Here is an 18,367-nt window from a genome sequence, read left to right as displayed (position 1 = left end):
CCTGCGTCGTGGGTCCGCAAGGACTACTTCCACGGCTACTTAGAACGAGCGCGGCCGCAGCTATGCGCTGGGTCTCGCGTTTGACCGCCCGGCCGGCCTGGCGTGGTCCCAACCCCTCAATGTCTTTCTGACCCTTGGCCAGACCCGCTACCTGTTGAATGCCAGTGACTTTGACGGCCGTGGCTACCTCAACATGCAGCTGACTGAGGAGGAGTGGGACAAGATGGTCTCGGTTGACGGCAAATTTGTCACTTTCGGTAATCCCGGCTGCTTGAGACGACCAGACGGCTCGGTGCCCCAAGGCTTCAACGAAAGTCAGGTCTTTGCACCTTCTGAAGATCGGGAGAGTCCGCTCTGGAAGTCAATCGAGGATGGCCTCAAACTGTTCGGCTTCAAAGAAAGCGAGGTCATCAATGTTGTCCGCATCCCCCATTGTCGTGCAGGCCGTCAGAGAGGGCGTCCAGCTTCTGCCTCCTGCGGACTCGATGCTCATCAACCGACCCCATGCCCTCGTGGCTGTTGCAGGGGATGCCGCCATGACCGTCCACTTCTGGCCTGGCCGTGGCCTCAATAGCGGCATCAAGTCCGGAATCGCCCTTGGTGACGAGATTGTTCACGCCCTCAACAGCGGCCGCTTCATCGGTCTGCCCCTTGACGCCATGAAGGAGTACAATGATTTCATCATGAAGCTCCAAGGTCGCGAGCACGACAAGCGTAGCATTCCCATCCTCAATCAGTCCGGCTCCCCCGAGATGCTCGGCTGGCTGCTGAGCAAGGCCCACACCGTACCCGACGAAGTGGCCATCGAGTGGCTCATCGGCGCCATGACCCAGATTGCCGATCGCCTGGAGCAGAGGCCCGACTGGGCGTTCCCGCCAGTGGCCAACGTCGAGCCGCAGCTGCGCATCGTGCTGCGGCAACTCAACTCGGTGACGCTGCGCGAGATGGCCGTCAGCTTCCCCTGGCCCACGCGCGAGATGGGTGGCGCCGAGGTCCTGCCCATCCGGTCCATGAAGCCCGAGGAGAAGCAAAAGTGGCTGCAGCAGCTCTGGGGTCTGCTGAGCGCCGAGAAGGGCAGAGAGACAGGACACAAGCGCGTCTCGTCGCGGGACAACTCGGCCCTCAAGTCGCCGTCGGCCTCGCGATTCGAGGCGCCACGCAATCCTGCATCAAAGGTGCCTCGCGCCCCGTCGCCGTCGCCGCAGTTCCTTGCTCCTGAGCCCCAAGGGACGGCGCCGCAGCGCACCGAGTCACAGCTAAGGCGGAGCAATGCCGTGGGTAGGAGCCGCAGCAATTCTCGTGCCGTCTCGCCGGGGCCCGCGGAGACGAATCACATGGTACCAGGGGCTGCTGTCGAGTATCCGCTGCCCCTGAGACCGCGGTCGCCATCGGCAGGAGGCGATGTCAACCTGGGAAGGCTGCTGAGTGTGAGCAAGAGGCCTGGTAAGGGCGTTTTGTCAGATGCTATGTCATTGGCGTTATTCCGAGTGGATGGGTCTGATTAGGTGTGCATAACCGTGAGCATGGTCATTTTGAGGGGCAAAAAGAAGTACAAATCAGGCCTTCACTGGGTTTGGGAGCGGTCGGACGAAAGCACATCATATCATTTTGTACAATCATAAACTCATACTACCCAACAGTCCGTCTTCCAAGCGTTGTGTTCACAGCACGGGATATCATCACGTCCATTTCCACCTTCTCTTTCCGAGCTAGGACCTTTCAAGAAACAGAGACCTGGTACGAGCTGGTCGTGAAGACGGCGTTGGATCCAGTGAACGGCTCCGTGCCGGCACCGACACTCTGCAGGATCTGACTCTTCGGCAGCCCGTGGTTGGCCGCGAGGTAGTTGACAAAGGCGTACAGGTCAGCGTTGAAGCTGCGGATGTTCGAGGGCGCGACAAAGCTGAAGACGTTCATCTGGCTGTGGCTGCCCTGGTACAGCTTCCAGGTCGTGCCGGCAATGGTGGGGTTGGCAATGGTGCTGCCGGTGGCGCTGATGGGGCCGGCGCCGCCGAGGGAGCCGAGCCAGATCATGATCTCGTAGGCCGGCGCGCTGTCGGCCGTGTTGCCGGTGAAGAGGTCGTAGGCGACGTTGGCGACGAGGCTGGAGCCCGTGTAGGACCAGGACCACGACGAGGGGATGGACGACACCTGGCTCAGCGGCCGCTTGGTGATGGCGAGCAGGGCGTTGGGGTACGACTTGACGTTGTTCTGGCCGCCGGCCCAGCTCCACGACGTCGACCACGACACGGCGTTGCCCGACAGGCCCGAGAGCGTCGTGCACTGCTGTCCGGACGTCGCGGAGCCCTTGCCCCAGAGGTTGTTGTAGACCGTGTACGGGCCCGCGACGGCGCTGCCCCAGTCGTCGCAGAAGGTCGAGGACTGGCGGGCGCTCAGGGGTGAGGCCAGCACGGCGAGGGGCAGGGCGAGGAGGGCTGCGACCTTCATGGTGGCTGTTTGCGGGTGATCTTGGAACGAAGCCGAGGCAAAGTGAAGAGGGAGGAGAACAACGCTGGACTGGGTATCTGACTTGAGTGCCTGGATCTCTTGGTAGTAGAGAGTGAGTCTTTCTGGTGGACAATCTGGTCTTCTTATATGTTCCATGGATTCGACGGGAAGGCGTGTTCACTCCATGCCCAGGCGTCGTAGACGTCGTCATCGCGCAATGGGAGCCAGTGTCCATGCCGCACTCAATCCGCAACACCGAGGAAGGATATCATCTGATTCCCTGCCTCGCATCAGGCCCCGCCCAACCACGATATTTCCGCACAAATCACCGCTACGCGTCTATTCCCACGCGTCAAGAGCATGACGATCACATCCCATCCCGTCGCCTGACACGAGTCCGCTGTACCCCAGACTGAGCCGACCCCTGCCCAGATCGACAACTACCGAGCCGCTCGTGGGGTAGTCCCGGCCAAGAGATGCCGCAGTTGTCGTAGTGGTCGTCCGGGGGGGCGCGGGGTGTGGAGGTGGCGATTGGCGGAACAGACAAGAGATCGTCGGTATTCACTGCCGGGTAGGTGAGATTATCAGGGACGGAGGGCCTGGTTCCGTTTTTGGGGTAGACTGTGGGTTCCAAGTTTTCTGTAAGCTGGAGGAAACATGGCATGGAAAAAGAGCGAGTCAGTGAGTCTACGATGATTGAGGGGTAGGACGATGAGATTGTGCATGTCGGGGTGGCTAACGATGTAAGCGACGGGTCGACCGCACTCCTGACCGGCAGCGGGTAAACGATCTATACTACTCTTGCGCCGACCATGCGCTCTACGAGAGCTCCCGCAAAGGGTTTGGAATATCCGCCTCGCAGAGACGTACCTGGAGACTTGGGAATCGCGGTCCGAATGATAGTTCCGTTGGGTACATATCTCGCGTCAAAGGTGATATTAATGATGCTCTTTGGTCAGTATTTTGGGGTTTCAAGAAGCCACAGAGTTGCGTTCGCTGCCCGCGACTTCCTCGGAAAGTGCTATAATATGATCCGCTAAAATCTTACCGATCAGCGGCACATCTGGTTGAGTCTCATCAGACATACTCATGCAAGATGATAATGCGGAGGGTGCCTGGCCTTAGACTCCTGTTCACACGCCTATAACACGCTCGCAAGAGGCAAATTATGATAGTTCAGGACCGTATCCATGCCCTGACAACTGCGCCGACTGCTTCGGGCTGATCCCAGGGGGCCATGTGACCAGCTTCGTCCACCAGAAACAGGCTGAGACGATTATCGCCCTTCCATTTCCCTCCCTTCTTCTTTTCATCAGTGAGTCCCTCACGCGCTATTTCGCCGTCGGCATAGTGCCAATCCTCGAATGCCTGTTGTCTGTACCAAGCCTGGCGAGCCCAGGGCTGTTCATCAAGCATCCTGATCTGCCCAGGCGAGTTGCTACAAGATATAATACGTCAGATGTTGGCTTGAAAAGGTCACGGCCGGCGAAGGCTTTGACTCACATGATCATGTCATCATTGCCATTGATGAAGAGAACGCGAATATGTGTTTCGTCGAGAAGCCAAGTCAGTTCCCGCGTAGTCGGCAGGAAAAGATGGCCGTCCTCTTCCCACCTCTGGTTGGCGTCCATGTCAATCAGTGAGAAGGACTTTCCAGGGTATCCAAGTCTTTCTAGAACCCAAGGTTTGTTCAGAAACTCCCTTGTTGGCCCGCCCTGCAGGTCGGAGCAGAGTGGAGGGTTTTCGCATGTCAGTCGGCCTGAGACAGCTTCAATACGAGTACTACTTATCACACCACGAGGAAATCACTTGGATACTAGAAATAGACTGACCATCATAAGGATTCCAACCTCCAGACTTCACGTTTTTCCAAAAGAATTTGGCCACCGTGTCGTTGCAGTGCGACGAGGCGAGAGTGCAAATCTCGACATCATAAGTTTCGCGGCAGAGGGCTCCCTTCTTCTCACAGCTTGGAACACCGGCGACCATAGATTCGCACTCTTCGGGGTCGAGAAGGGGCTTACGGCCATCACCACGCCAGTCGAGACAGAGATAATCGTAAAAGCCAGCCGCACTTCTGGAGTCATCGATGTACCCATCAACAATAATGGCCGTGGCGATATCGAGCGGAATAGCGCTGCTTTGAATGGCTCGTTCTCGCTGCTGCTGGATGATGTACTGAGTGTATCCAGTAACATAATGGCCTCCCATTGACTCACCGGCGATGTGCCAAGTCTTGTCGGCTGTGTCAGGAAAGACACGGGATGTAAAAATCGAGAGAAAGGCGTAGAGATCGCGACCTCCCTGTTCCAGTGTGACTGCCATGAGATCTCGGTCACTGATTTCCGAGAACCCCACGCCCACTGGCTGGCTGGTCATGGTCAGCGGAGAGGTTCGAATTCTGTTGCATCAGGATGCTACTCACTCAATGAAAAGCACGTTGGCCTTGTCCGTCCAGGAGAATGGCCGCTTTGATGTAGAATTACCGTCTAGGTTTACTTGACAAGGTCCACTATCTTTGAAGATGCCGAATTCGCCTGTTGCACCAGGGCCCCTAAAATAATTAGCTGGAAACAATACTCGGCCACAAAACGTAGCGACCTACCCGCTCATCCACAACAGTACTGGGTCAGTCTGTGGGTGGCTACGGCTTTCGAAATACCCTGAATTAGAGGATTAGCAAGGGCGCCTTCGACGAGTCGCTCACAAGCACTGACAAAAGGACAAGTTCTTATCGTTTGTGATTGGGACTGAACCAGTCCAGTGCCGCGACCCGGCATCGCAAAGGACATCAGTCTGCTCGCGTAGATTGAAGGTCGGTAGATTGGCAACGAGAGGCTTTTGACTTGGGGCGCATCGACCAAGTGCAAAGAGGCTCGTCGCCTGCAGGGCGAAGACTGTGAGGTCTGAATATGACCGCATGTTCTGACTCTGCGGCAGATGTTATGTTGAGCAGTTTTTCGCCGAATGACGCTCACCAACTCATCTGATCTGGTGGCGAGGACGTTCGCTGAAAATTCATCCACCTGCTCATGACAAGGAATCTAGTGGCGCCCTACTGTCAAGGGTACTGAGATTCAACAGTGCCGTCATACCCGAGGCTGGTACGCGCCGCGTGGCACGAATAACCTAAACCGGATATGTGGACCATTTACACCATATCTGGTCGACCATCACCATCCCATCCAGATCGTCGGATTCGATGGCTCCTAATGTAGTCATTACGGGCTACCTCTTCAATGAATACCCGGCGACCAAGGCGATGAAGTCCCAACTATACTGAGTGCGATCAACTGTCCGGTTGTCATTGTCGCAGTGTCAATTAAGCCTGTCGCTGAGGACTTTGGACTTTGGCCCACAAGAAGGATCACTAGCCTTCAGTTTCTAACTTGCCAACGACGCCTCCAGCGTCTGTGACAGCTTTATCCCAGGCACGGCTGGTTTTCTGACCACAGATGACGTCCCACCGCAAGATTCTTTTGGCTCCACGAGAGCAAATATGAGCCTGCAAGGGATCCTCTCAATCTCTGAATGACTGGCGTCGAACTGCCACGCGAACAATGATGCTTGCTCACACACGCTATAGAGGCCTGGGAGCGTTATCTGTTGCATTCGGGGGTGTGATGTAGCTAAGCACATGTTGGATTGCTGCAGAAGGGGAGTGCACAGTGATCAACCCGTTTAGCTGGAACGAACAAGCCAACCTGCTCTTCGTTGAGTAAGTCTACGAGATGCAGGCCCGTAGTGAAGACCCGGTAACACAACTGACATCACTAACCAGTCAGCCAGCAGGTGATGATTCCTCTCGTTCCAACGAAGTTAAGAGCCTCTCGAGGTCGTCGCAGCTAATGAACCGCTTTTTGGGTCAAATCTTTATCGGCTTCCCAGAGTTCGTTACGCGAGGTTCTACATCGCTGGGGAGTCATATGGCGGCTCCTTGGATCCCACACTGGCGGTTGACATTCTCCATGCGCGAGATGAACCGGCAAAACATTTCAGCTCCAGCATCGACTTTCCTGAACAGATGCCACTCATCGATCCGTCAACTCCTAGTCGGGCGACTACCATCAACCTAAAGGGCAACATAATCGTCCATGGTCTGATCCGACAATCTGTCCAGAACTCAGCCGGAATCGAAGCAGCCTGCGATGGAGCAGCAGGGGGTTTCTCGAGTGAGAAGTGTCATGAGTTTTCTCCTCTTTCTGTGTGGTGCAGGAGTGGCAATCGGTAGATGATCTTCGGAAGGCAAGTCATGGGTACGTGGAAGACATATTGGGCAGAGTCAGTGTTTCACCTAGACCGTAAACCACCATTTTAGCTACTAATACTATTTATAAGAGTGTGCGAGCTCTCATCTACGAAGGCGACAAGGACTGCTTCTGCCACGCTGTTGGCATGCGGCGACTGGTAAATGAGGGGTTCAGCTGGAGGGGCAAACCTCTCCTCCAGTTCCATGAGCTGAGATCTTGGTACTCTGGTCTGAAAATTCCGGTACGTTCAAGGCACTGGAGCCGCTTTCCTACGCTGAAGTCAACGAGAATGGACACGTGGTTCTATTTGATCAGCCCGAAGCAGCCCTCGCGCTTGTCAACAGCTCCATCTGTGGGAAGCTGGGAGGCCAAGATAGAGGGTTTGATGGCCTCAGCGACAAGACGTCTTTATTCGAGTATGTCTATGATTAGCTCCTCTAAGGGGGTTGGTGAGCACAATCGCTCCATCAGTGCCGTTTCTATGCGTGTCACTTGAATATGCACGATATTTATAACGCCAAGTGGAGATCACCACTATGCCACACATTTGAATACAAAGCCCCTCTCGTGACATGAATGTGTTTGAGAAGTTGAGTGATGACCCTGTTTCAGCTTTCAGAACAAATCTTTGAGCGCTTCACTTTGGAACAGCACACCTGAAAGGCGCTGTCATAGCAGACCATATACCTACGACAACTGTCACGTACGGCTGAGCTTTACTATTTCTGTTGACCAGATGACCTGGCACAATTTACGTCTCAAGGAACTGTCTGTCAGTGCACGAAGACGCCCTGGAATTCAACGCAGCTTTTGCAATTGTTTGTAAAAGCAACAATTGCGGGAAAAGCTTCGGGGATTTCTTGTCTTGAGAAACTTTGAAAACGCGAAGAAGCCATCAAGGATAATGAAACCGGCGAACCATGGAGTTCAAGATATTTGATAAAATCTTGTCTATGGGGGGAAAGTTCTCGACTCTATGTCATGATTTCCGAAATATCTAGCTTTGGCAGAATGAGCCACCCATTGAACCAGGCCACTTCACCCACTCGTATTGAATTGTCTGGCCATGACAGTATTGCAGTTTTATAGTTCTCTTACTTCTTAATTATAATACCTATCTGTAAATCATCAAGACGTAGAAGCTATGACTGTTATTGCAGCGAAGGTAGTCATCACCGACTCCAAAAGCTTGGCGAAGTTACACGCACTAGCCGTCTCAGATCAAGCAGTCCGCGCCGAAGATGGTGAAGCCTTCCTTAGCCTGCCAAACCGGGGCGTGAGAGCTCGCACAAAGACCCGTCTTCACGGTCTCTTCGTGCACTTGGCCACCAAATAAGCCCCGTAGACCCTCGTGCTGCTTCACAAATACCCGCCACCTGAAAGCCAGACATTGAGATCATAATTCATACCAAATACGCCGTCTAAGCCCCCAAATGCCATTTCATTACTGGGTTGCTCATTTTTCCCCCATCTCAGGGAGCCCGCAACGTCACCACTTCATTCAAATGATCAATCAACGGCTGCAAGAATCCCGTGGCAAGGGCCCTCGGCAACAGCTCGTGGACGACCCTGTCACCCCCAAACCAGCACGCTCGCGGTCTCCCATCATCATAAGCTCTCCCGTCAAACTGCGGATCGAACTTGGTGCCGGCCAGGTGGCGCGTGAAACAACCGGCGCAGACCCACACGCCCGGCATGTCCGGATGGCTGTACCACGTCGCGGGGAAGGCGTAGGTTATGGGCGCGGCGAGGCATGCCGTCATGTCCGTCTCGGGCGCGTCATCCATGATCGGGACGAGGGGCAGCTTCGGAGGCACGGCGGGTGGGCTCAGCGGGTGGACGTCAACGAGCGGTGAAGACTCGGCGTAGTCGTCTGGATAGTGCGTGATTTTTAGGGAAGGGCGACGGTGATCAAGGCAGTCGAGGGAAGGGTCGGAGCTGTTCCAGCCTGAGGAGGAGATTCCGAGTTCGGAGAGAAGCTCATCAATGTCGTCTACCAGCTCGTCGCGCTCGAGACGAGATTCGGGCGCGGGCGCGGGCGCGGGCGAGGGTTCGCCGGCATCAAGCTCTGACGGGGCGAGGGACCAGCGCGGCGACGGCGCTCTTGGGGCCAGGGTCGCAGGAGGTTCCGCCGGCGGTGAAGGCATCGTTGACCACCGCGACGATGGCGCGCACGATACAGGTCTCGCGGGTGTGTCATTTGGCGGCGAGGGCGGTGCGAAGCTGACTGGGCTTGCGAATATTGACTCGGGACTCACACAAGACACAGAGCGAGGCCTCTCGCGCGGGACGGGTGGTGACAGTGAAGGAGACGGCGGCACATAACTGTGGTACGTCGTCGGTTCAGGATTCACGTACGACATCGGCCTCGGTCTTGGCGCGCTGGTCTCCCTCACCGGTGGTGAAGAAGTGTACGGCCTTGGCGGCAGTGCTGGGCGTACGACTTCGCCGCCGATCGGCTTCCTCCGCATGGTCTGTGATGTGCCTATGCCGTTGTTGCAGCTCACAGGGGCATCGGCAGGCACAGATTGCCTGCGTTGGTCGCCGTGCGTCCATTGCAAGGGCGAAGTGTCCCACTGCTCAGGGCGGGCTGGGCGATAGGGCATGTAGGACACTGGGCGTGGCGGGAGAAGTGGTGGTGATGGGAGGCCTGTCTGATCGGGTCGTTTTGGGCTCCGCGGTGGGAGGGCTGGTGGTGTGCGGGGATTATACCACATGGCCGAGAATTCAATAGCTCTGCTCTCAGAATACAAGCTGTTGGCAAAGCAGATACCAAGGATGTGTGCTCACAGACAATGTGCCAACACTCGGCGCCTTTGGGGAAATGATCGTGGAGTTGGTGAAGCCGGTGAGGATCCTCCGAGTGGCTTGAGATTCGTCTCGTGACAAGGCATACTCGACTGCCGGACTAGATGCGGCATCCTCCAGTCGGCGTTGGGTACAATCAATCAGGGCTGAGAGCACCAAGCCAAGGGCCAGGCGAGGGCGTCTTCAGCCTCACGCCGCCGGCTGAGATGAGACGAGACATGGCGCCTTTTTTCTTGTCTGGATCGCGACGGAACGAATCGCCAGAGTTGTGGATGTCTGTCGATTCATTCGGGGAGTGAAACAGCTCGCTCTCTCATACCGCCCACAACACAATAGCAGATCGAGGGCCTTCAGGTCCCTCAGGGGCGAGCACACAGCCTTCCATCCATCAGCAGCGAGGTATTTGTCGCCTAAGAATCCCGCTAACCGCCACGATGCATCACGGCAATCAAATCCCCTTGCTCGTTCCCCCCACATCAAAACCGACAGCCCCTCCCAAACCCACCCCCGAGCCCACCCAGATCAATCACGAAGCAAAAATTCAAAAATGAAATGCCGCTACACGGAGTTGAACCGTGGACCCCCGCATGTCGGGATGGTACGAGTGCGATGCTCTAACCACTGAGCTATAACGGCTTTGTTTCATGCGATATCGGCTTGGAAGGCAGAATCATGACCTCTGGGGACGTGAATGACAACCAATTTCACCCATTCTTCCAACTTGACGTTTTCCAGACATTTACATCGGCGGAACTCAGTGCTTGACTGTTGTAGGCGATTCCCTTTTCTCAGGAGAATTCCGGGACAATCTCTTGTTGGGGTCCATGTCTGGGGACGACAACGTCTAGCAACCGGTTCATAACCTCAGACAAACCACGACAAACGCTCATTTCAATGCAAGGAATCGCTGGCTCTAGAAGGCTCGCACAGATGCAAAATACCAGACGCAACCTATTCAAAAATTCTGTTCCCTGCTCGTATCGCTCTCTACCTCGCCGGGTAATTGCCTCCATCCAGTTCTGCCCCGTGGTACGGGTATGGTCCCGATCCCATGAGCTCCGGCCTCGGCGACGTGTCGTCCATCTCAACATGAGCCGGCACAACGTTTCCCTGGGCCGGGGATCCCGCTACTGTGCTGCCCCAGTTCGACGGGGACGATGAGCTTGTCGTCATTGTTGCAGTCCCGCCGTGCGTGGACGGCGGCATTTCGGCCGGTAGCATCATATGTGACTCCTTCTCCCTCTCCAGCCCTTGGTTGGTGTTCCTCCGTCGGCGGCGGACGAGAAACCATGCGAGGAAGGCCACAAGCGCAATGCCGGCGACACCACCCACGACGCCGCCCGCAATGGCCCCCACCGGCGTTGAGCTGTTGGAAGACTCGCCGTTCGCATTGCCACTGTTTCCATTCTCATTTCCACCAGAGGTACCCTCTTCCGACTCCTCCGAAGAGGCGCTGTCGGTGAAGAGCTTCTTTACGTTGTCCGAAGACCACGGAACCTTTTGGAGACCACTGCATTTCTGTCGTCAGCTCAGACCCTTGGATAATTTTCTGATCAAGCCCACACTCACCCTTCATCATACCACGCCTGCACCTCGGCCGGCGATTCATACGCACCAGCATCGGCGTCGAAGGCGTCTGTCCACTTGAGTTGCGTCATGTCAAAGATGCCCAGTCCCTGTGGGCGCGGATCAATGTCCTCCCAGATGGCAGGACTTCCCTTGTTGTCGTCAACGCCTCCGACGCTGATCATCTGGCGGTTGCCGGCGACAATGCATGCGTGAGCGGTGCGAGATCCCTTGGCTTCGTACTCGGCCTTCGTCCAGACGAATCCCGGAAGACTGAGAATGTAGACGTCGTCAAAAGCGGCCTTGTTGGCCTGGTTTCTACCGCCGTGGACCACGCTGTGGTGATACCCGTGTCAGTTTCGGCCACGACCGGTTACTCGCCACGGTTCATATTGGTAGACTCACATTTCATAGGTTCCGTTTGTTGACTCGGCACCGGCGACGCAAAACCATTCACGGCGAAGGGGAGCTTCACCCGACGTCGTCTGGGAGTGCCACTCGCGCGTGACGGGGTCGAAGAAGGTGAGATTCTGCATATCAAGGTAGCCCATCGAGCCCGAGCCCGTCATATCCCACGCCGCGCCGCCGATGAGGATAACGATGCCGTTAGGACCAAAGGTAGGGACGTAGTGTGCATCACCGCCGTACAGGGTTCCGTAGGATGACCAAGGACTGTTCGTTTCGTTGGCCCATGACTTGGTCGTGAAGTTGAACGAGAGATAGCCCGGTACGTAGCCTCGGGGGCCGCCAGAGGTGCCCGGGGTCTCGAGACCGCCGAACCAGAACGCGGCATCGGGTGTGCTCACGTAGGCGCCGCCCTGGGAGCGCCTGAGGCTCGTGTACGTCGAGGGGTTGCCGGGTGTTTCGGGATTCCAGGTGCCGCCTCCGTCGCCATCAGAACTGAACCTCCAGAGCTGGTTTGTCGGAACGGGTGCGGCGTCGTACGGAACGTGGCCGCCCCAGATGTAGAACGAGTTTGACGCGTTGTGCGTGAAAATGGCCTCTTTCACCATGCCCATGACAGGCTTGTCAATCTCCGTGATCTTAACCTCCGCCGGCTTCCAGGAACGCGTCAGCGGAATCGAGAGCGTGGCGTTGGCTATGTTGGTATCACGTCAGCATATGCGTCCGCAGCGTAATGAGAGCGCTCATGGGTGTTGCGAACCTCCGTTGGATGGACGTTTGGTTTTCTCGCCGTCAACCCACTGTGCGACTTCGCCGCCATCAACAAACATGTAGTCCCCGAGGACGGTCGCTTCTCGGTCGTTAGCCCACTGCACGAGCTTTGAAGACATTCTGCGACGATTTTCCTACCTCTTGGGTGCCATCTCCGCTTGAAATCCTTTGGCGCAGGCGAGGAGCGAAGACCACTATCATCGTCATTGTCGGCTTGACCGATAGCCCAGCCGGACATGGACAAGAGCAGGCTGCAAGCCAGCAGCATCCTGCTTCTCGACATCAAGACCATGCTGATTTGTACAGATCAAAGTCCGCAAGCAGTCGGTCTGTCGTGTGGAAAGGCGCAACGTGCGCGTGCTGTGGCTTGGTTGTCTATTTGTTGTGTACCAGGCGTCAAACTCCTGCGTACCAGAGATGAAGACTTGAGATGATGAAACGCCGTGTATGACAAGAGGGCCGCCTCGGTCCCGAGAAAAGCAGGATGAAGAGACTGAAGGCCCGAGCCAGACGTCCGATCAGCATTATGCCGACCCTGGAAGGTAAGCAGCACACCGTTCCAGTGGGCATGTCCATCTTCATGGTCCCTCTCTGAACCCTCCCCCCATGCTTCATTACGACAGCATGCAGCAGAAGTGGCCTCGCCGACACACATCCGATGCAGCCTACGATCCTTTGCGCAACAGCAAGCGAGGGACTTTGGCGAACCAGGGCAGCAGTGTGGGCGGTTAACGTGCCAGGCGTGCGGACAACCATGGCGAGAAGAGGTCGTCTTGGCGACGATCCTGGCAGTTGGGGGCCAGTAGCCTTGGTCGATCTCTGGTTGATGGACGGCCCTTCTCGTTTGGAGCAGCCCCTTACGGGGGACGGTCCGCCGTAGGGGTGGAGTGGCCATGGGGCCGCCAGGGGGTGCTCAGCCTTATTGAAGCGCGGGTTGACTGTTGGGGCGGGGGCGCGACAGCAGACAGTGGAGCCTGACGAGATGAAGATGGGCCCAGCATGGTGTGTCGAGCAAGTCGCTGTTGTTGTTGCTGCCCTGGCGGATCTTTCTCGCCGACATTGTCGCGTCTTTGAGTGTTGCCTTTTGCTGTGCTCGGGTGCTACGGATGCACTTGGCGTGCCTGTGCCAAGTCGAGATCAAACGAGCCCAAGACGCCTTCATCTTAAGGATATTTCCTGCTTCATCTCGAATGTATCCTGCTGCTGCTAACGGGGGCATGTCTCTTTGATTCAAGCTATTGACCAAGTCAGCCTGCGTCTGGTAATCTCTTCAGCCAAGATGACTGGCTGCAGGGAGCATCTCGAGGCAGCACAGAGACGGGTACGCGTATCGCAGAGAGGGCCAGCGATCAATCAGGCGCCGGGGTTTTCGGTAAGCGACCTGAGGAACCCTTGTCGCGGGTGTTTGTGTTGTTGGCGGGCCAGATGGAATTGATCGCAGGCCGCCAACTGGTTGGTATGTGACAGGAAGCGATCACTGGTGCCTGTGGTGTGGTTTCAGGGTCGAGACCCGTTAGGTTGGGTGGCTCAGAACAGCACAGCCTCTTCGCCCCAAGCTCAGGTGGCTGTTGGGCCTGTGTGGTTCTCGACGGTTCAGCGACTGTCACACCAAGCACAATGAATGTGGCCATATGTGGCTCAAATATTAGTGTTGTGCTGTGTTTGATCCCATGTACTGGGCTCAAGGCTGAACCAGAGAGGCATTGTCGCGAAACAAGCCCCTGGCCCGTCTCAGTGTGACCACGCGCTCGGCAGAGTAGCTGGTCGATCTCGTATCCGACGACGCGCCAACAACAGACGCGTGGCAACTTAAGCTTAAGACAACGACAAGGCAAAGAGTTGTCACTGATGGTCTTTGTCACTGATGGTTCTCATTGCTGTCTATCTGTGTGCTATGAGGAGATCCCCAGGGAGCCAACCTTCCAAATTAACAGAGTGCAAGTCCAGCAGACTGTTCAGCAGACCTTTGGTCTTCTCGTAACCGTACTTGTCGCGTCAAAACTGGACACCCACGGCTCTTTTGCCACTGTCATTCTCTCCCCTTCCATGGAGGGAAACCCATCGGCTACTGTGCTCGCTCGTCAGTCATTCTCAATCTTGTCTCACACGTCAGCCACCGCCTCTAGTCCGACGACACGCTTCAAATCAGATCCCACCTTCCTCGTCCCGAGTGTCTATATCCATCGTCAACGTCGCTGTCCGTCTCACTGCCAGCGCTGAGCCAGTTGACGTCACCAAACCGGCCGTTCGGCTCAATCGACGCCGTGGGTACCGAGATCGAATACTGAATGGTTACCTCCGTGTGCTCGACGCCGTCGTAGTAGAAAGCCTCGGACCGCGGACCGCGGATAAAGTGAACATCGCCAATTCTCTCGTCGGCATCATCGCGGGCGCGCTTCAACAGCTGCTGCTCCTGTGCCTCCCTGTCCTCGCGCTTGCGTTTGCCGCCGCGTGGTGAGATCAGCGCCGCAGGTGGGACAGCAGCGCTGGGTGGTTCCGCCAGCCGTGGCACATTGTACCCAGAGCGGCTTGACACGGACAGACGCGATGGTGGAGCCACAGTATGGACCAAGCGAGGGCCTTCAAAGCTAAAAGGGTCCAGACTCACGTTCCTGCGGGCTGGAGGCTGATGTAACCTCGCGGCGGCGCTGGTAAGTGCAGGCGCGGCATCAAGAACACTGCGAGGAGCTGCAATATGTGAAGGAACAGCTGGTGCATGGCTGGTACCATGGGCAATACCACGTGCGCCGCTATTGTGTCCGGGCTCCGTACGACCTCGATTCTCCGTGTTGTTCTGTGCTACGGGCGTCGCGCTTTGGGACGACAAATGACGACGAGAAGCAGTTAGTGAATTGAAGACCTGAGGGGCCTCCCAACCGCGATAGAGGCCATCCAGGTCCTGGCGTTGCTGATATAGCCCAGGTTGATATCCGAAAGACGATGACTGGTTGGTCTCAGCCGTTGTTGGTGTTCCTAGCGGGCTGCCGAACATGCCACTGATTTGTGTCGGGCTTGGCACTGACCGAAGCGGCGAGATGGTCGGCGGCACATAGGAAGGGCGGTGCGGAGCTTCGTTAAAGCCAGTGGTGCGGCGAAAGAATGGTGTCTCCTCGGCCCTGATGCGGGCATGATCATGTCCACCAGACGAGAAATCGTCGGTGAAGCACCTGCCGGCATTTGGTGACCCAAGGCAAGAGCAATAACCAGGTCGTTGGCGGTCTCCACCGCCTGTGTTGTTGGGAGTCGGGCAGTCCCTGCCAGGAGACGACATTGTTTTGCTGCGGTCAGACGGACTGTCTGGCATTGAGAGTGTGTGGTCAAACTGTCAATGGAACAATTCTGTCGAGAGATGAGAGTCGAGAGGAGAATTGGAGGAATAGAGAGGGGCGAGAGTGCCCTTTATAGTCCTGGGAGCAGAGAGGCTGGTTGTAAACATGGTTCAGGACCACTATGGGTATCGCCAGATCGGTGTAGCGATGGCTGTACAGTGGAAACTCTACCAGTGGTCCAGTCTCTAACAGGCCCTCACTCGGCTTTCATCGATTTATCCATCTGACTGGAGTTCTTGACGAAGGCCTTGATGTCACCCGCGAGGCTGTCGAGAATGACAGCCGCGGAAGGTCACGCCAAAGTGTGCGTGTGTGCTTACGAGTGACGTTTGGACATCGGAGAAAGCTTGCCGCGCACGTCGCTATTGACTTCGGTGGTATTTTGTGAGCTCTCGCCTTGGCTATCATCGTGGCTGAGATCAGCATTGACTTGACCTGAATACTGGCGGCGGTCGCTCATACACAGGGGAGGCGAGAACGGTTATCGACGAAGGCTTCGATTGGTCTCTGGCTTGAGCTGGAAAGAAGGGCTTCCTTCAGCCACGAACACCACAAATTATTCCTACCTGAACTGGCTCTCTCGTCGGCTGTGTCAGCTGGCTTCGAAAACAAATCACGCGTCTGCTCGTCACCGCGCCACTCGCTCGCCGCAAGGGCCTTCGCATGAGAAGGCTTTCTCCACGGGATGGCCCTTGTGTAGCTTTCTGGAATGGCTATAGACCCATGAGAAAATTTGATCATGGTGTGAATGATCATAGTGTGAAGGCGATATCGAATGCGTACTATGGCCAAGACGGTTGCCGCCAGGGTGGTGAATGTAAAGGGAAAATGCACTGTCAGTGAACGGTGCCCGTGTGCGCAAAAGGGCATTTGGTCCATTTATGCATTTGGTGGAAGGTCTGTCTCTATCAGCTGATCATCCTTTCCGTAATTTCTGTTTCTTTCTCCGCTGGGTTGGAGGTAGCACCCGTCTGATGGACCTGGTGCAGGGTGTCGTGACAGCTATGGTGAGTACGAGGTTGAGGAATTTGTACCCTTGTTTGGAGAGAACCATAGACTTCACCGATGGATGACCATGGCTTATTGAGTCCTTCTTGGGGTTGATGCACAGCATGTTTTTACATACGGCGCTTGGTTCGTGCACTCGCGCTGGTACTGCACCCAACAGAACGGCATGCAAGCCGTGCCTGGGGATCTCCATCAGTGAAGCCTCGTACTGGCTCGGACACCGAGATGAGGAAGCATCGACCCACGTTCGACGGCCTAGGCACAGGCTCGTCACGCCAGTGATTGCGAGATAGGTAGGTAGGTACCTAGATAGGTAGGATAGGAAAACCATCGGCACGAGCGTCTGAATTACCTCCAAAGTATTATTCCGTACGGCAATTCCTTTGTCGCTGTTGCAGCGACACTTGCAGCGACAGACAGGGCTCAGAGCTTGCCTGCAGCTTTCCCCTTCCCGGGCGCAGCCTCGAACTTGGCCTTCCACTTCTCGTCCTGCTTGAACATGGAGGCACATTGCAGCGCATTTGGGTTGCCAAACTCAGGGTCAGCCCCTCCCTCGAGGAGAGCCTGTTCACTACGTCAGCGAGAGCGCCCTGAGAAGACAAATCAGTCCTACCTCGATGACGGCGTCTTCCATCTTGAAGACGGCGCCAGCAAGGGGACTCTGCCCCTTGTCGTTGAGCCGATTTGGGTCGGCGCCATGCTGCAAGAACAGCTTGACGAGCTCGGCGTGGCCGTAGTACGCGGCAAGCATGAGCTGTTCGGTAGGTTCACGCGTCAACGACCGATGCAATGTTTAAGGGGAGGCTTCGAAAAAGGGGGGGAGGGGGGATTAAAATGGGATGATGGGTCTTCCTACCAAGCTGTCTCCCTTTTCGTTGGTCATGTTGACGGGCAGGCCGGCAGGGAGGGCCTGCGCGAAAACGGTGGCGTCGCCGGAGCGAGCGGCATCGTACATACGGCCGGCAAGCTCGATAGCCTCGGGCGGAAGGGTTGTGGCGGAGGGATCAGTCATTGCTACCTAATCGTGTTGCCGATATTCCTGCTTTGGTGTTAGTCGCCGGCGCACGAGTGTGGGATTGTGAGACGTGATGAGGCGGGCAACTACTGAGGTGAGGTGAGGTTGGGCTTGTATTGTCTGTGCAATCCAGATGTTTGGGGGTGGAATGGCATCTGGATGACACTGACCTCTATGAACACCAAGAGGCGGAGGATCTGAAGTACCCTTTCGGCCTGCGTCACAGTCCCCCCGCATCACAAACCCCAAACCCTGCATGCAGCAGCTCTGGATTGTGTGCACCAGCCTCACCGAGACCATCCACCGAGGGCCACCGAGACTCGTTTGACCTCGGTGAATCGACGGCAACAGGCAAAGCCGCGACCCCACTCGTACCCGCTGAAAACCGAGGGCGCTGAACGTCACCAGCACGCTGTGTTCCCATTTCCCAAGACTCGTTTCTCGCAGCTCAAACGTTGCCTCTTGCCGCCGTCCATTGATCCTCCCAACCCTTCTTCACACACTCGAAGATGCCTCCCCAACTCTCTCTCCGCGTCTCCCTGCGCACCGTCCGGGCGGCGCGCTTCTACTCGACCGCCACAGCTGCCGATTCGGCGGCGCCGCTCATAACCGTCACACACCTGCCGGCGCCCGGCTCTGGCCACATTCGCGTGCTCGAGCTCAACCGTCCCTCGGCGCGCAACGCCATCTCCAAGGCGCTGCTCGCCCAGCTGCGTGCCGAGATCGATGATGTCCACGCCCAGTACGACGAGGGCGGCAACGAGCTG

At 56.4% G+C, this 18,367-nt stretch overlaps 8 protein-coding genes and 1 non-coding gene across 9 annotated transcripts in view; 2 read left to right on the top strand and 7 right to left on the bottom strand.

Moving 5' to 3' along the window:
- Positions 1 to 1,505, top strand: part of VDBG_03111 (conserved hypothetical protein) — a gene marked incomplete at both ends in the record, with an annotated part of 2,439 nt that extends 934 nt beyond the window's left edge. Inside the window, 2 exons of the mRNA XM_003006926.1 lie at positions 44 to 319; positions 444 to 1,505. Of these exons, the coding sequence (XP_003006972.1) occupies positions 44 to 319; positions 444 to 1,505 (1,338 nt within the window). The remainder of the gene's footprint in view (positions 1 to 43; positions 320 to 443) is intronic.
- A 214-nt stretch (positions 1,506 to 1,719) lies between these two features.
- VDBG_03110 (endoglucanase-1) lies at positions 1,720 to 2,448 on the bottom strand (the record flags this gene model as incomplete). The annotated part of the gene is made up of 1 exon (XM_003006925.1): positions 1,720 to 2,448. The coding sequence occupies one exon, from the start codon at positions 2,446 to 2,448 to the stop codon at positions 1,720 to 1,722; it is 729 nt and encodes a 242-aa protein (XP_003006971.1).
- Positions 2,449 to 3,624: 1,176 nt separating this feature from the next.
- Positions 3,625 to 5,444, bottom strand: VDBG_03109 (carboxypeptidase Y; the record flags this gene model as incomplete). Its single annotated transcript, XM_003006924.1, has 6 exons — positions 3,625 to 3,886; positions 3,952 to 4,207; positions 4,281 to 4,819; positions 4,874 to 5,002; positions 5,054 to 5,111; positions 5,166 to 5,444. The coding sequence occupies 6 exons, from the start codon at positions 5,368 to 5,370 to the stop codon at positions 3,625 to 3,627; spliced, it is 1,449 nt and encodes a 482-aa protein (XP_003006970.1).
- A 2,726-nt stretch (positions 5,445 to 8,170) lies between these two features.
- Positions 8,171 to 9,304, bottom strand: VDBG_03108 (predicted protein; the record flags this gene model as incomplete). The annotated part of the gene is made up of 1 exon (XM_003006923.1): positions 8,171 to 9,304. The coding sequence occupies one exon, from the start codon at positions 9,302 to 9,304 to the stop codon at positions 8,171 to 8,173; it is 1,134 nt and encodes a 377-aa protein (XP_003006969.1).
- Positions 9,305 to 10,059: 755 nt separating this feature from the next.
- Positions 10,060 to 10,142, bottom strand: VDBG_15060. Its single transcript has one exon. It is a non-coding gene; the product is annotated as a tRNA-Thr (tRNA).
- A 351-nt stretch (positions 10,143 to 10,493) lies between these two features.
- Positions 10,494 to 12,540, bottom strand: VDBG_03107 (conserved hypothetical protein; the record flags this gene model as incomplete). Its single annotated transcript, XM_003006922.1, has 4 exons — positions 10,494 to 11,016; positions 11,076 to 11,408; positions 11,478 to 12,171; positions 12,387 to 12,540. The coding sequence occupies 4 exons, from the start codon at positions 12,538 to 12,540 to the stop codon at positions 10,494 to 10,496; spliced, it is 1,704 nt and encodes a 567-aa protein (XP_003006968.1).
- A 1,848-nt stretch (positions 12,541 to 14,388) lies between these two features.
- On the bottom strand, positions 14,389 to 15,519 carry VDBG_03106 (predicted protein; the record flags this gene model as incomplete). Its single annotated transcript, XM_003006921.1, has 1 exon — positions 14,389 to 15,519. The coding sequence occupies one exon, from the start codon at positions 15,517 to 15,519 to the stop codon at positions 14,389 to 14,391; it is 1,131 nt and encodes a 376-aa protein (XP_003006967.1).
- Positions 15,520 to 16,936: 1,417 nt separating this feature from the next.
- Positions 16,937 to 17,597, bottom strand: VDBG_03105 (ankyrin; the record flags this gene model as incomplete). Its single annotated transcript, XM_003006920.1, has 3 exons — positions 16,937 to 17,149; positions 17,199 to 17,339; positions 17,442 to 17,597. 3 exons carry the CDS (start codon positions 17,595 to 17,597, stop codon positions 17,009 to 17,011), a joined length of 438 nt encoding a protein of 145 aa, XP_003006966.1.
- Positions 17,598 to 18,109: 512 nt separating this feature from the next.
- Positions 18,110 to 18,367, top strand: part of VDBG_03104 (mitochondrial methylglutaconyl-CoA hydratase) — a gene marked incomplete at both ends in the record, with an annotated part of 2,255 nt that continues 1,997 nt past the window's right edge. The window contains one exon of the mRNA XM_003006919.1: positions 18,110 to 18,342. Within this exon, the coding sequence (XP_003006965.1) occupies positions 18,110 to 18,342 (233 nt within the window). The remainder of the gene's footprint in view (positions 18,343 to 18,367) is intronic.

Source organism: Verticillium alfalfae, genomic scaffold, assembly GCF_000150825.1.
Source record: "Verticillium alfalfae VaMs.102 supercont1.3 genomic scaffold, whole genome shotgun sequence".
NCBI classification, from domain to species: domain Eukaryota; kingdom Fungi; phylum Ascomycota; class Sordariomycetes; order Glomerellales; family Plectosphaerellaceae; genus Verticillium; species Verticillium alfalfae.
The sequence above is the reverse complement of the archived record's forward strand: the minus strand, read 5'-3'. Positions and strand labels throughout refer to the sequence as shown.